This window comes from Pseudopodoces humilis, chromosome 5, assembly GCF_049639895.1.
Source record: "Pseudopodoces humilis isolate 2021_Gansu_Grassland_sample_001 chromosome 5, ASM4963989v1, whole genome shotgun sequence".
Lineage (NCBI taxonomy): Eukaryota > Metazoa > Chordata > Aves > Passeriformes > Paridae > Pseudopodoces > Pseudopodoces humilis.
This window is the reverse complement of record NC_142204.1, coordinates 17,984,064-17,998,805: the sequence shown is the minus strand read 5'-3', so window position 1 is coordinate 17,998,805 and position 14,742 is coordinate 17,984,064. Positions and strand designations below refer to the sequence as shown.

At 42.3% G+C, this 14,742-nt stretch overlaps 1 protein-coding gene across 2 annotated transcripts in view; it reads right to left on the bottom strand.

Annotated features, from left to right (window-relative positions):
• Positions 1-14,742, bottom strand: part of TMTC1 (transmembrane O-mannosyltransferase targeting cadherins 1) — a 133,381-nt gene that overhangs the window by 105,929 nt on the left and 12,710 nt on the right. The window contains exons 3-5 of one of the 2 annotated variants that reach the window (XM_014256835.2): positions 13,545-13,618; positions 12,226-12,402; positions 10,157-10,357 (exon numbers count right to left, since the gene is read on the bottom strand). In XM_014256835.2, the coding sequence (XP_014112310.2) occupies positions 10,157-10,357; positions 12,226-12,402; positions 13,545-13,618 (452 nt within the window). The remainder of the gene's footprint in view (positions 1-10,156; positions 10,358-12,225; positions 12,403-13,544; positions 13,619-14,742) is intronic. The other variant, XM_088055044.1, reaches the window with a different exon arrangement.

Sequence of the window (14,742 nt, the reverse complement as noted above, 5' to 3'; positions counted from 1 at the left end):
GTACTCCAGTCAAAACAAAAGAATAAACAATAAAAAAAAAAGTGATGCCATAAATCAGCACAAAAAAAAAAAAATGCAGCTTGTGAAAATCAGAAGTAATAATGTAATAAATAAAAATCCAAGTCCCAGCATCTGGGGTACTGCGTGATATTCTGAGACCTTCCCTTCCTCTGCCCATTTCCCAAAGGATCTAATAGAAATTGAAGAGGTACAGAAAAGGGTAATAAGGCTCATCAGACACATGGAATGGTGTCTGTGTGAGGAGAGAGTCAAGAGAACAGGGCTCTCCACCCTGGGAAGGGAGTGCACATAGAAATACTATAAAATTACGAAGGGCCTGAGGAAGGGAACCAGCAAAATTACTTTCTACTTCTTATCACACGAAGTCAAAGGGCTCCCAATGAAATTATCACATTTCAAGCAAACAAAAGGATTCCTTTATATGGTGTGCAATTAAAATCACAGAACTCACAGCAACAAGAGACCCTCAAAGTCAGAGGAGAGAAGGATTCTAAAAAGGAAATGAGGCAACTCCACAGAGTACAGGTCCACAGAGAGTCTTAAACACAGTGCTCCAGATACAGCATCCAGATCCATGGGCTCTAAATCAATGCCTGGCACATGCTCAGCAGCCACAGTAAGGAAAGATAACCCTGTCCTGGCCCCATGCCCATTTTTCTCTTCTCAGTAAGCATCCAGTAATGGCCATGGTCAGAACAGAGAGCTAGTCTGGTTTGATATATTCTTCTATTATGTTAAATATACTGATGGGAGTTCAACAGACAAATCCTGACTTAAACTAAAATGAATTATTTGTTGTCTTGTTGGTTTTTTTCCCTTCAAGAAATATATTCAAAAATTCCTCTATTTATATTGATGTATAGCACTAGACCAAATGCATGAACAAATACCTTCTGGGTGGAAAGCTATCCATCATCTCCAAAAGCTTGTATGGGCAATGAATGAAGGAATTTCATTTTCCATAGTAATTCCATGATGGAGATGCCAGTCAGGACCACAGGCAGGGTCATGACAGTGAATCCACAGTATGCCAGCCAAGATCAGCAAAGGAATGCTGACCATAAGAGATTGATTAGAAAGACTAGCATTAGCAGCCATTTAGACCACAGACCAGGTAGCAGCTTTCTAAAATTAAAATTCCTGATGCTTTTACCAAAAACATTTGTACTGTAAGCAATTCATCTGCTGAAATGTATGTGACATAATTAACAGTGGAGAGAATAGGGGAGAAGAGGGAGAACAACAACAAATTAATTGAGTTTACTACCAGAAAACAGAAGAAACATCTCTGCTTCAAATTTTTACAGACAACTCACAGGTGCAGTCATACAAGCTGCTGTCATGAGATTAGGCAGAGATTATGGTAAATGCAATTAACTCACCTAGCACCAAAATATTCCAAGAGAACCCAAAGCCATAATTTTATACCAGCTTGGTCCCTACAGAAATTCCTAGCATGGTCTTGAAGGAACTGTATGTGTGTGTATGACAGGATAAAGCTGTGTTTTATGGGAAGGATATAAAGGCAATGTTCCATCTCCCTGCCACCTCTAACTGATAATTGCTCTTTCCCTGAATTTTATTTTGAACAATCAATGAAAAACTTTCTTGTCCAGCTTTTCCTGCTAATTTTCCTCTTTAGAAGAACACCCAGAGGATTTGTTGGTACCTTTCACAGATTAAATGGAACTGTACTTTTTTCCACACTTTTTATACTAGCACAACCAAAGTTCAACCACAGTTAGTTTCAAGTAATAATTTTATGTTTGATATTTCCTCATACCAGAGCTGATTTGCAAAACCAAGGGATTTCACAGGTCACAAAAGGAGAGACTTGAGCAGACTTCAGCCTGCAGCCTGAGCAAAGGACCTACAGTAAATATGCTGCCAACCAAAGCTTTAAACAGAGGGAACAGCTGCATTATCCACATGGCAAAAGAAGGATATTTTCTTAAGACAACCAATCCTAACTTTTAGAAAGAAGGTTAAAAAAAACAAAAATCAAAACCACCACCACAGCATATTCCAGTGGAAGATTATCATTTAAACCACTCTGTGATCAGTTGTGGCAGGCAATGAGAATTTGTAAGGCAAAGCAGGGTGTCACCAGATGCTGCAAGACCTATCAGACCTGGAAAGCAAACACTCCACAGCAACATTCCAACAGCCCAAGCACAAACCTTGCCTTTCATGGCTTACTTTGGCCAATATCTGAATTATAGCACGGATGTTTGGGAATGTGGAATGCATTTACAAGAGTCCCTTTTGCGCCGCAGTTTCCTGGATATTCACATTCTAGAAATTGCTTAAAAGAATAGAAACAAAAAATCTGCATTTCAAAGATCAAGAGAGAAAAGTGTGTTCCAGCATTTCCAAGCCAAGTAGAAGATTAAGGTTTCTAATGCACTCGTTGGAAAAGAATATTGGGATAACTGCATTAGAAATGTGAAAGAGGATTTAATACTCTGCTTTAGATTAAGTTGAAGATTAAGTTTCTAGTCAGGGAAGAATCTGTTCATCTTGGAAAGCCTACAGGGAGGATGGGAGAAACATTACACATGCTAGCAGATTTTATTTTTTTTAGACTTTTTAAACCAAATATTAAATCTCAACAGCTACTTCATATTAAAAAAATCAAACTAACACTTATCACACAAATGAAACCATCCACCTAAAGTCACACTTGATGAGATTGGTGTCCTTGTGGTTTTGAGAAAATGATTGCTTGTATCAGCCTGTGAACACTTAAAACCAAGTAACTTAGTCCTGAGAGTCTGCTGTCCCTCCCTTAATACATTCTGTGATTACCAGGTTCACAGAGGAGACATGGACCAGCTTGGAAAGCACCAGTCATTAATGGGTAGTTACAGCTGAGTCCTTTACTCCTGAGAACAGCCTAAAAGTTTCCACAAGGATGTCAAAAAATGTGTCTGGAAGTCAAAGTGTAAGAGAGAAATAGTTCCATTAGATTTGCTACCCAGGGAAACACCTGCAAGTCTCGGTGTCATCCATCTTCAGGTGTTGTGGTTGGGGTTTTTTTGTTATTTCCTGGGTGACTGAAATACTGTTCTGTGCCAAACTAACCCAGATTTACTGCAAGGAAAGTGACCTGGCAGGCCATTAGGGTTTGTTCCTGTTTCTCAGCCGCTGTTAATTCTTCAACACTGGTTTACAGGGCTTTCAGAGAAAGCCAATGAGCACGGGCACACTGCTGTTTCAAACACTGCTTTAATGAGACTGCCATGAACTGTGAATGGAAAGGCAGTCCTGTGAAGTAAAGGGAATGAACAGAAACTCCTGTGAGTCATCTCTGGGACACACAGGCTGCACCTACAAATTGGGGATTTCCAATTAGCAGCACAGGGAACAGAAGAGGCTGACGTACAATGAAGTGACTGCAACTGCAGGGCTTAAATGCAATTCCCATTAATGAGAGAAAAGAACCTTCTCCCTCTGCACACGAATGAATAAGCGATCAGCATCTGTCAGAAGATGGGGAAAAAAGAAACCCAAAAGCATCAAGACCAGTCATTAACTTTTCCTCCTGATTCTGTTTTGTGCAGCACCATTCTTTGTCCCAGGCACAATTTCCACAAAAATGGATTTTCATGAACTAAATCAAGGTCCAAAGAACTTTTGAAAGACTAAATAATCTTTTCTAGAAAGGAAAAAACCCAAAAAAGCTAAGTCATCATCAGCTAAGAAAAATAACATCAGACTCAGTCTTGTCCCTTTTTTCTGACATTCAATGTACATGAAGGCAAACTACTCAGTTTATTTGCTGCTTACTGAAATAAACAGGGCCTCTTAGTACTGTCGCATATAAATAGCCCAGGAGAAATTATTTACTTTCCTCTTCCTTCTAGGAAGTACTTTAATAGGGAGAGAGCTGTTTTTCTGTACTGCAAGAAAAGTGCTATTCAGAACAGTGGCTGAAACACAGATCCAACAAAGGGTGTAAAATCGAAAACCAGCCCTCTTCTATTCAAACAAGTGCATGCACAAGTGCCTGCTTTTCCAGCCACAAGGAAGCCAAGAGTGAGATCAGCTGTGGCTCCACGCCACCCCAAGCACCAGAGCAGGCTCCTGCCTTCTGCCTGGCTCTCCACGCTCCCTCCTCCTGGAACCCAGGCAGCGAGCAGAGGGAAAACTCCCGAGTTAGTTATAGGGCAGAGGAGAGCTGAACCCCCAAAGCTGGAGAGATGAGATCAAAAAGAAACTGGGGTTTGCAGCCTGTGGAGCAGAAAGCCACGCAGAGGGGAGGAGGAGATAAGCAAGGACAGTGAATGCTGAAAGCTGAAAGAATCCAGAGGGACCTTGCCCCCATGCTGGGCAAAGCTCCCACGGCAGAAGATTGAACCAGAGAGATGGGAGGAGTGGGGAGCACGTGGAGGATGCAAGAGGCAGTACAAGGACACAGATCAGGGCCCTTGAATTGGCTTGGCAAGGAATTAGGGGACAGGAGTACAGGAGGGACCCTGGCAGTGAGACTAACACAGTAGCTCTTGAGGAAAGGAGCAAGATCCAAAAGGCAAAGCCTGAGAGCAAAGACTGGAAGCAATTAAATGACTAAAAAAAAAAAAGCAAACAAGAGAAAAGATGAGGACAGCCTGCAGCAGATGAGGCAGGACAACCAGCTGGGGAGAGAGGAAGGCAAGGGCTGCCAGAAGAAGCTGCACATGCTGGGCTGGGTTCATTCCTCTCCGAGTCTGGAAGGGAACATCCTATCATTCTGCCACCTCTGTCTGCAAATATCTAAAGGAAAAGGTCCCTCACCTCTCAATAATGACTCCTATAGAGCACAGTCTACTGCTGCTACCAGGTAGTCTGCATGCTCAACCAGCAGATGTCCATGAAGTAAATACAAAGGTGAATTAGACTCTTAACATCCATGTGGTTCCCCTCTACAAAATTTCTGGCTATTCACTTTGTTTGTTCTGAACAGTAAAGGAAGTTACACATCCACAACAATGCCAAAAGTACTTTAGAAGATTACAGACCTAAGTAACACACTGCAAGGAAATACCAGCACTTGGTAGCCTGTACACAGAGGAATTACTGAGAAGCTGTAAATCTGTCTCTTGACAAGACAAGAGCAGGACTTGAATAGCATGAAGTAAATAGGGCATGAGGCAATGCTCCGGACCAGGAAGAAACAAAATATCGAATAGTTACTCATTAAGTGAGCACCATCCATTCTGGGCAATGAATCGAGCAGAGATTGTGCAAAAAAGAAAAAGCCATGTGATAGTGTAACCAAAGACTGTCACAAAAAAACATACAAGGAGGCCAAAACGAAGGCAAATCTTTCTTACCTGGCGAGCGCATATCTTTGCAGCACAATGAGGTCTAAAGAAGTCTTTTTCTGCATGCATGCAACCTTAGTCATCACCATACCAAAGCACTTAACTTGTTCTTAACTAAACTTCAGTCTGCAAGCAACGAGTTCAGTTACTTGCACTGAAACAGCACTTGAAGATTTCAAAAATTGAGACGCATGATGGTACAGGCATGCCTAAGAGAGAACCCTTGGCTTTGTTTCTTTTTTGGGAGGGGGACAGAAGACAACCAGCACATCACACAAATTGAGGTGGAAAAACAGCATGCATTACTGCGCCTCATCTTCCAGCACATGCCATGGGAACAGAGAGATGTAATTATTTTCCCAAGATTACACAAGGGTTCTCTGGAAGACAGTTGCAGGCCAGAGTGCGCGAATCCTCGGCTGGATCCAAAGCTGTAAGCATAGGGGCACCCACATCTGACATGTTTCTAGATTCTAGCAGAGCCTTCTGGTGGCCTCAGGTACCATCTGTGCATGACAACAAATACTGTCACTGACTGCAGGGGAATTCATGGCCTTCAGAAAGGTTCACTCAACATTTCCTACACAGACTGCATGGACACAGCAGTAGAGAGAGCTATTGCTCAGACTCACAATGGAAAAACCATCTTAAGAACTGAGTTCAGAGAAGAATAAACCACAGGCCAAATCCACCTCTGCAATCCACCTCCCCAGAGGCAGCCAAACTTCATTCATAACTTAACCTTACTAAATAGCAAGAATGGCAGAACCTCAGCAAACCTGCTAGAATTAAGAAAACTTGCCACAGAAGCAGCATCCCACAGATCCCAGGAGAGCAATGACCTAATCAGCCACCCTTCAGCACACACTGTGCCTCCCTAGGCCTTGGGACTCAGGGCCTTACTTGTCTTTTGGAGCAAACTTGTGTTGTCCTATTCTCAATTCCATTTTAAATATCAATTAAGGAAAAAAAGAATTCAGCCTATAGCCAGTAACAATGCAGCACTTCCTTTTCTCTGCTTTCACACAGAGAAAACACCAACCTTTGCTCAGAGCATCACAGACTAGGAGCTTGATCCTTTATTGGAAAATCTCACAACCCTGAGGACATCACCAGTAAGAGAGGAAGGAAAAGCCTAGGCTGGCTCTATTGCTTAATGTTCCAGACTACTCATTTTGCTTTCCTAGAAAAGAAAAGCATTTTGCCTGCTAGGCTTCCAGACCTTTTTCACCACAGACTGAACCTCAAACTGTCCTGGAATTTCTCCACCAGCTTTAGCTGTGGTGTTTGCAAAGCCCTTTAACACTTACTTGCTATTTTGCTGTTGCACAGCAAGGAACTTTCAGGCCAGAGACAAGAACCCAGGCTTTCTGCCTTATTTGTCAGGGGGCAAACATACAACAGAAATAATAGTTACCTTACTGCTTTTCTCAGAGGCTCACACTGCTTTTTGCTGCTGCACTTTGCACATGAAAGCAACCACTGCTGATCTCCAGGGTGTGTAAGTGCAACTAGGAACAACTTACCAAAATTTAATGAAGTTGTACCACATCTAACAGAAAGTGTCTTCCTCACACTTCTATAACCCAGGCAGTTTCATACTCCCACTTTCCTATCAAACACCCTCTAACAAATTCAAGAAAGGTGAAGTTTGCACACATGAAAGCCCACATCTGGGAAACAGGTCACACCATTCTGCCTGTATCAGTTACAAATCTAGGACATAGCATTGCACTGTGTGGCCAGGGGAAGGAAGAGAAATTCAGCTGAGAATTCTGCTTTTTGAACAGTAATTTAATGTTTAAGCAGAAATGTGCTATACTATTGTATTAGTCAAAAATGAAAAAAAAAAAAAAAAATTAAAAAATCATAGCTACCCAAGGATTGGAAATAGAAGCAGCCTGCAAGGAAAAGCCAAGCAGAGTCCCACACTGTGTGTGCCAGAGCTTTCCCTCCACCTCTCCCTCTGCTCCTCCCTCATGCTGAAGGACAGCATCTGTTTCAGCTCAAACCCTGACCACGCACACTGCACAGGGACGATGTGTTATGACCTCAACATGTTTTTCCTCACAGTCTATCAAACTTAGGGCCAGCACAGACATCCCTGGAATGCACCACATTCTGCAGAGCATTTCCATCTTCTTTCCCTTGCTACTCTAAGAGGAAACAACAGCACTGCCAGTTTAGTCATCAGATCACATTTATCCCTGCTATAGCCTTTAGGATTTCATTGGATTCTGGATCAATGGGGTTTTGGGCTTGGTTTCCACAATGCTAATGAGTAGTGAGCTCCCACACTCTCTTTTACACATACAACACAAGATTTAAAGTGATGCTGTTGGGCACAGCTCCAAGTACACCTGTTTCTTCTGTAACCTGGCAAAAAAAATATATATAATAAAGTACATAAATAAAAATAAACCACAAAAAAAACCCAAAAAAAACCCAAACAAAACAAAAAAACCAACAAAACTTATGCAGCCATTCATATACATGGAAAATAGCAGCATTAATTCCAGTCTATTGTCCACTCCAAGGGAAGAGTCTCCCCACCAGCAGACACAATAAAAATGAGCTTCTAGGACACCAAAGAGAAACAGAGATTTCAGTTTCAAAAGTATGCAAGCTATTGTGGAGTCCTCTTTTTCAAGAAGCTTAGTCTGCAGTCCCCAGCTTTTTATACAGCTGAAAACCTTCAGAGTGATTAGGTGGCTCAAACGTGTTCATGGGCTGCACCACATTTAGCAATGCAGAGTGTGAGGCACATAGGACATGGCAGAACCAAAACCAATTTAAAAAAGAAAAAAAGGTAAAAAAATAGATCCCAGTTTCCAGTGGCTTCAACAAATCATGAAAAAGAGTATGAGTGACGACTGCCACTGATACTGGTTTTCAACAGGACACACAGCACACCCCAGTGAGAGCAGTGAGGCCTTACCCCAACCACAAGGTGGAAGTTCCTGTCTGTCCTTCCCCATTTATATCACATGGAAAGGCACATACACTCACAAGCCTCTTTCAGGTTTTAAAACTCAGGGAGATGGATCCAACCCACAAGAGATTCTAGTTACCTCATTTCAGTAGCATATGCCAACGTTCCCCAAAATTGCAATAAACTGTGGTGATAAAACCTACAATTTCCTCCAGACTAACTCGTTCCTTACTCCTGAAGGCAACTGGGACTGCAACCCACATATTCACTGGATAGCTGAATATAAGAGCAAGTGACAATAAAGAATAAAAATATCTCTGCACCAAGAATTTACATAACTAGCTCCAGTTACTGCTAATTAGACCAATTCCCTTAATTCCTCCATTACATCTTCCTGCATTTTTCAGTTAGCTCTAGTAAGATGTATAATAAATTATTATTAAATAGAAACGTACTTGATCACATTACAAGTACTTAGAAGTATAGATCAGTGCACTACTACTTTATTCTAATTAAAACCTTACAATTAGTAATCTGGTAGACTAAATATGATACCTAAAGCTACTTCACTGTACCAGATTTGTCCACCAATTTTGGAGCTTCTGAAATATTTAAAGCTTTTTCCCCCCATCCTTTTGCCAAGCAAGAAGACCTACACAAGTCAGACAAATATGAATTACAAGGAAAAATTGCATAATTAATCTTACAGATTTGACAGCAACTTCATTTTTCCTTTCTTTTTTTTCTATGGCAAGGATTTCCTTTTTTTTCCTTTTTTTTTTTAAACAATATATCTTAATGGAGAAATTGTCTTGAGTTCTTCATCTCATATAATATGTCAACAGCACAACTCTCACAGGAGTGCTTCCCTCTCAGCCACTGGGACCAAGCCAGCTCCACTTTGGGCATCCCACAGCTAACCCTCACACAGCAAGTTGTTGCAAGTGTGTTGTACACAGCCAGTCACTTGAGAAGAGAGCAGCTGAGCAGCTTACACCACCATGAGAGCCCCTTTTCAAACAGAAAGCAGCTATGTACATGCAGGGCTTGATTTGCCATGTGCAGAAATCCTTGACAACACTTGAAGAGGCAGCTGCCAAAAAAGCAAATGCCAATTGGCAGCGTGGAGGAGCTCACTCTGAAGCCATCCCACGTGCACGGGCTCTCCATCCAACACAGCCTCTGCAGCCTCTCCTGAAGAGAGAGGCTTTCCCCTTGTGTAAGAAAGGGATGTTCCCAAAAGCGGGGGCAGAGGGAGGGCATCTGGAAAAAGTATAAAGCAAAGGAGGGAGAAAGGAGCAGTAGGAAGAAAGAGGAGTAAAAGAAACAAGGAACAAGATGACAAAACAAGACAGGAGATGTTTTTTTATATTGATAACCTCCTGCTCCCTGTTGTGGGCATCGGTCTCTCCCAAGGAGCAAGCAACAGGACAAGAGGAAATAGCCTCAAGATGTGCCAGGGATGTTTTAAATTGGATATTAGGAATATTTACTTCACTGAAAGGGTTGTCAACAACAGACTGCCCAGGGAAGCAGTGGAGTCACTGAAGGTATTTAAAAGATGTGCAGATGTGGCATTTAGGGACAGGGTTTAGTAGCAGGCTTGGCAGTGCTGAGGTAATAGCTGGCCTTGATAATCTTAGAAGTCTTTTCCAGCCTAAACAATTCTATGATGTTATCCATCAGGGACAACAGGGACAAATACAAGGATCAAAGAGAACAAAAAAGCTAACAAGTCCTCAGATATTCTCTTCTCTCCCTTAACCCTCCTTCCACCTTCTCCCATCCTCCCTCTCCAGTAGCACAAGAAAAATCACAGCAATTTCAGGATAAAAACGTCTAAAACAAAAGGCAGCTGCAAAATAGACTGGAGTTGAGCAGGAGCAGGCAGCAGTACCTGCGAATGGCCCAGATGGCTCTGCTGGGCACGGCCAGGCCCCCGCTGGGCTGCTCCTCGGGGTGGCAGGAGCTCCAGGCGCCGCGGTGAGCCAAGCGCTGCTGCTTCCCGTTCTCCCGGCCGGACAGCGGCACCGGCGGCGAGCCGCACCCAGGGGACACGGCCGGCCGGACAGGCCTCTGGTGAATGCCCCCGTTTCTCCTGAGAAAAGGGAGAAAAAGAAGGGAAAGGGGAAAGAAAAGGATTGAAGGACTTTTGATTCTTTGCGCTTTTACTTAGCGAAGGGTTGAGCGCTATGAAATCGGCACAACACGGTGTCAAACTACAACAGACGGCATTCTTTAATCCAAAACAAAGCTGTTGTGTGCTGAGAGGACAGCATTTATTAGCTCCTACCTAGATCTGGGACTACAGCAACAGAAGTTGAGCACTCCTGTATCCAGCTGTTCTCTGGACCTCTGTTAAGATGGGAAGCACTCCTAATTTTTTGCTCCAGAAAACAAATGATGTTCCACCACTTTTAAACAGCAAGGTTGGAAGAAGGAGCAGGTAAGCTTTCAGCAGCACATAGAAGGCTGTTTGTTTTCTGCTGCCCCTTAAAGTCAAATGCAGTCGTAAAATCTTGAGCATCACAAGCAGATAGATAAATGCACAATACATACAACCAGAGGAGATATGAAAATACAGCACGTCTGGACTAGAGAGCTTCATTCCTACAAGCTAAACAGTGCCACATCTGGGGAACTGGCCGCCACTGAAACAAAAAAACAGCTTGAGGAGGCCCCCTGGAATGCGGGCCTATGGGAAGGGGGAGACTGAGGAAAGGAGGGAGGAGGAAAGCACAGATTTCCCTCCAGTTAATTAACAGTTGTATTCCCTTTAGCCAGGCAGGGCCTGAAACACGCCTGTCAGGGTGTAAACGCAAGTGCTAACAAGCAAGCTGGCTGTCAGTGCCCAGAAATCTCCCTGGCTGCTTGCCCACCAGTCACACCACTAAGAACTACTTATCCAGTGAAAAGAGGAGGAATCCCCTGCCGATCCATTGTACCTGCCTGCTGATTGCTATTGCTGACAGAGGGCAGGTCTGAAACGTGGTCTGTCCCCATTAGGGCCCAGAGAAAGGGCCACAAAGGGAGGGAAGCCAGGATGCTCCTGAGAGTCCTCCTTCTCCCCGCAGATGCTGCTCTCACCTTGCACCAGCTCTGTTCATTTAATTCACTGCAGAAACACAAATTCAGTGTCCTTTTCATAACCCAGGTACACACAAGCTCATGTAGGGTGTGACAGGTTCCAGAGCTGGTGGGGCAGCACCAGTGGAAACACATGAAACCATATGAGGAGTGAGACCTCCCATTCTGAGCTCTTACATTCACTCACAGATCTGTACCAGGGATGTTTTGGGAGAGAAACAGATAAAAAACAGCTTCTAATAAAACAAGACTTCTGACTTTGAACGGAGATGGAAAATATCATAGTTATTTGTGACACTAAGTGGGTGTGGGGGGCAACCTTCAAAGTATTTAATTTTTCTACAGTGACTTCTGAGAGCTGCTAATTATTCCAACCAGAATTGGATGGGTATTTTCCCTCTTTTTCCATTCTGAAAGGACAGAAAAATATCAAACCTGTTTTTACTACTAAGCATCATACAATATTTCTAAACCCATGGCACTGTGACCGAATAATCAAGCAGACATTGTGAATGGAAGGAGTTAAGCCAGAGAAATTTTAAGATGTTGATGCTTCAGTCAGAACTCCCACACTAAAAATAAATGTTAGTCTTGCCAGGGTAAATTCAGCATTTTAGGGATCAATTCTTCACATCTGGTCAGTTTACCCAACAAAAGCTATCAGGCAGCAAGACAGTAACAAAAACAAACAACAAATCCAAAACAAACCCAAAACCACGGAATGAAATCGTGGGCCCCTCCAAATTTATCTAAAGTGTACCATCAAATTCAGCAGGACAAGTCCATCTCCCCCAGTGCTGTATAATCATAATAATACATATTTTAGACCAACATGTGAAAACACCTGTAAAAGCACCATGAGCATAACAAGTTACTTACAATTTGAGTCCATTGTAGGAGAGGGAAAAGAAGTCATAAACCAAGCACACACCAAACACAGTGACTCCAGTTTCTTTCACCAGCATTGCACACGTCCCAAGGAATAAACTAAGCAGCAAAAATAATGGGGAGGCAGTGGGAGGGAAATGTTCCCCAACATAAAGCTGATCCACACTCCTGAAAAACAGAATTGACATAAAATATCTTAACTTCTCTGTTATCTTCATGTTTACTACAGTCACACAAATACTGAGACGCTTTTCCTTAATGCTTTAAGATGAACGTGTTAAGACATGAACAATCTAAAATGAGGAAAGGCTCGGCCACAGGACAGGAAGACACAAATATGGGGAGCTGCTCCAATTCTTGGTGCACAAGAGGTGAAACCAAATAAAGTAGACTTGAAACAGTCAGAGGAAGGCAGAGTAAGTACAGAGAGGGCAGAAAAACACCTGCTTTCTGTCATGTGGAACACACATGCTTAATTCTCCTTATGGGACAAAAAGCACAAGGCAAGCAAAAATTCCTCCGTCCCACTCACACTCCCCTGAGTCAGAGATGTGTCTTAATCATTAACAGACTGGGCAGCAAGCCCCTATCACATGGGAGAAGGCAGGAAAAAACTGAAATCAAACAGGCAGATTCCTATGGGGTCACTATGTTTCACACCCTCGAAACCTTCAGAAGAAAACAGCACTGTGGGTTTGTAGCAGACAGCTCCAGAGGGATATAAGCAGTTTCTCCCTGTGGCTGTGATGACATGGTGCTATTTCTGAATGCAAACAATGTTATTTCAAACTGCAAATAATGCAAAAGGTGCAGAAACCCCATCCAAGTAAGCTATTTCTGTATCTATACTTGTTCAGTTACAGTTTTAGAACACAGAGCAGCAAGCAGTGCCAAGTTTTCATCTGAAAAGTATGACTAATGGTCTAGACACACTCCTTAACTCTCTCAGACCAGGTGTTCCAGAGTGCCACAGTCACAGCACGCATTTGAAAGGCAGGCATGTGTCTGTCTGCTCTTCACTCCACATGCAGACTATTTGCCTTGCATTGAAAACATTTCTTTATCATTTTTACAAGCCCTCCTCTGGTGTATGGCCAGCTGTAATGTCAGTGGAAGAGGGATTGGCAACGCTGACTTCGGGTTTTGCGGGTTTTTGTTCTAATAAGCATCACCAAGGCCACAAGCAGGGGCCAGGACACTTCCATAGAGCACTGAGCTGTGGGAAGTACCTCTGCCAAAAACCACCAAACACTGGCAGCTGCCTTTGGGCCCCTCCTCAGACTTAAGAACCTCATGACGTTAGCACGTACCTATTATAGGAGAGAAAAGCCAACAGAAAGAGTAGACAGGCCAGGACATCTGCTCTGCCTACTATACCTGTTACCTGAAAGGGAAGGAGACACACAGGTGTAAAAACACATCTAAAAATGTAAAAACACTCGGTGACTGCCTCAACAACCCATGCTCACTGCTACTATTTTAAGCTTTTGATCTTTCAGCGTTATCCCTCCCTCAGCATACCAAAATGTTACTTGGACAGTGTACAGTTTTGTCTGCTGCATTTCTAGCTTGGCAAAACAAATGAGTAAGCCAACAGTAAAGTCATTCTTTGCTTAATAAAATATTAATAAAGTTATATAGAAAATGCCAATTTTAAGGATCTGTTTTAATTTTGTATAATAAGGCTTAGATGAGAAATGTATCCAATTCCCAGTACTGAAATTTGTTAAAGAAAATTACCTACTATATAAGTAATATTTGAATGAACTTTATCACCAAAAAGGGATAGTGTTATAGTATTTATTCCTCCTGAACAATCTGAGTTTGCAAGAGTTTTTTCTACAGATTAATGGACAAAATCTTTTTTTAAAAAAGGGAATACTGAAGAAGAATAGATAAACACTCTTTTTTACAGTTATTTCAATATCCTATTTCATAAGGATCTAAAAATCACCCAAAAAGCAAATAAAAGGCCCTTTGAAATTTCACCCCTTTTGAGATTACATAATTAAGTTATATTCAGAGCTCTGGCATTTATTTTAACCTTTTAAAGTTCTAACCCAGACAAAAATAAATTCCAAGAGTGTCTCTTCTAAAACCTCCCTTAAAATATAAAGCTGTATTATCAAAAGGATCCTAGCTGATTAGTTCACACAACACAGCACAGGGAGTAACTCCAAAGCCTGTGGCTTTTTGTTATTAAGGTAATCTCTCCTCAAAAGCTCTCAGCCACAGGAGCTGTTTCCCTCCCTCGTGTACAAAGGCTTGGTATGAGAGCAGTGTGATGTCAATGGCACCTCAGCTAATGAGAGCATTTCTTTTATGCAGTGTGGACTTTACCTTTCCTTCTCAAAGACAGCAAGACTCCTTTTAGCCACAGAAGTGTCTCCTCGTGCTAACAGACTGCAGTTTTGGAATGATTATGTCTTTAAGTGTTTCCTTATAATGACTGAAAGAACATCCAATATGAGCTGTTGTTCTGTAAATTTATGCTGGTATTCATGAACG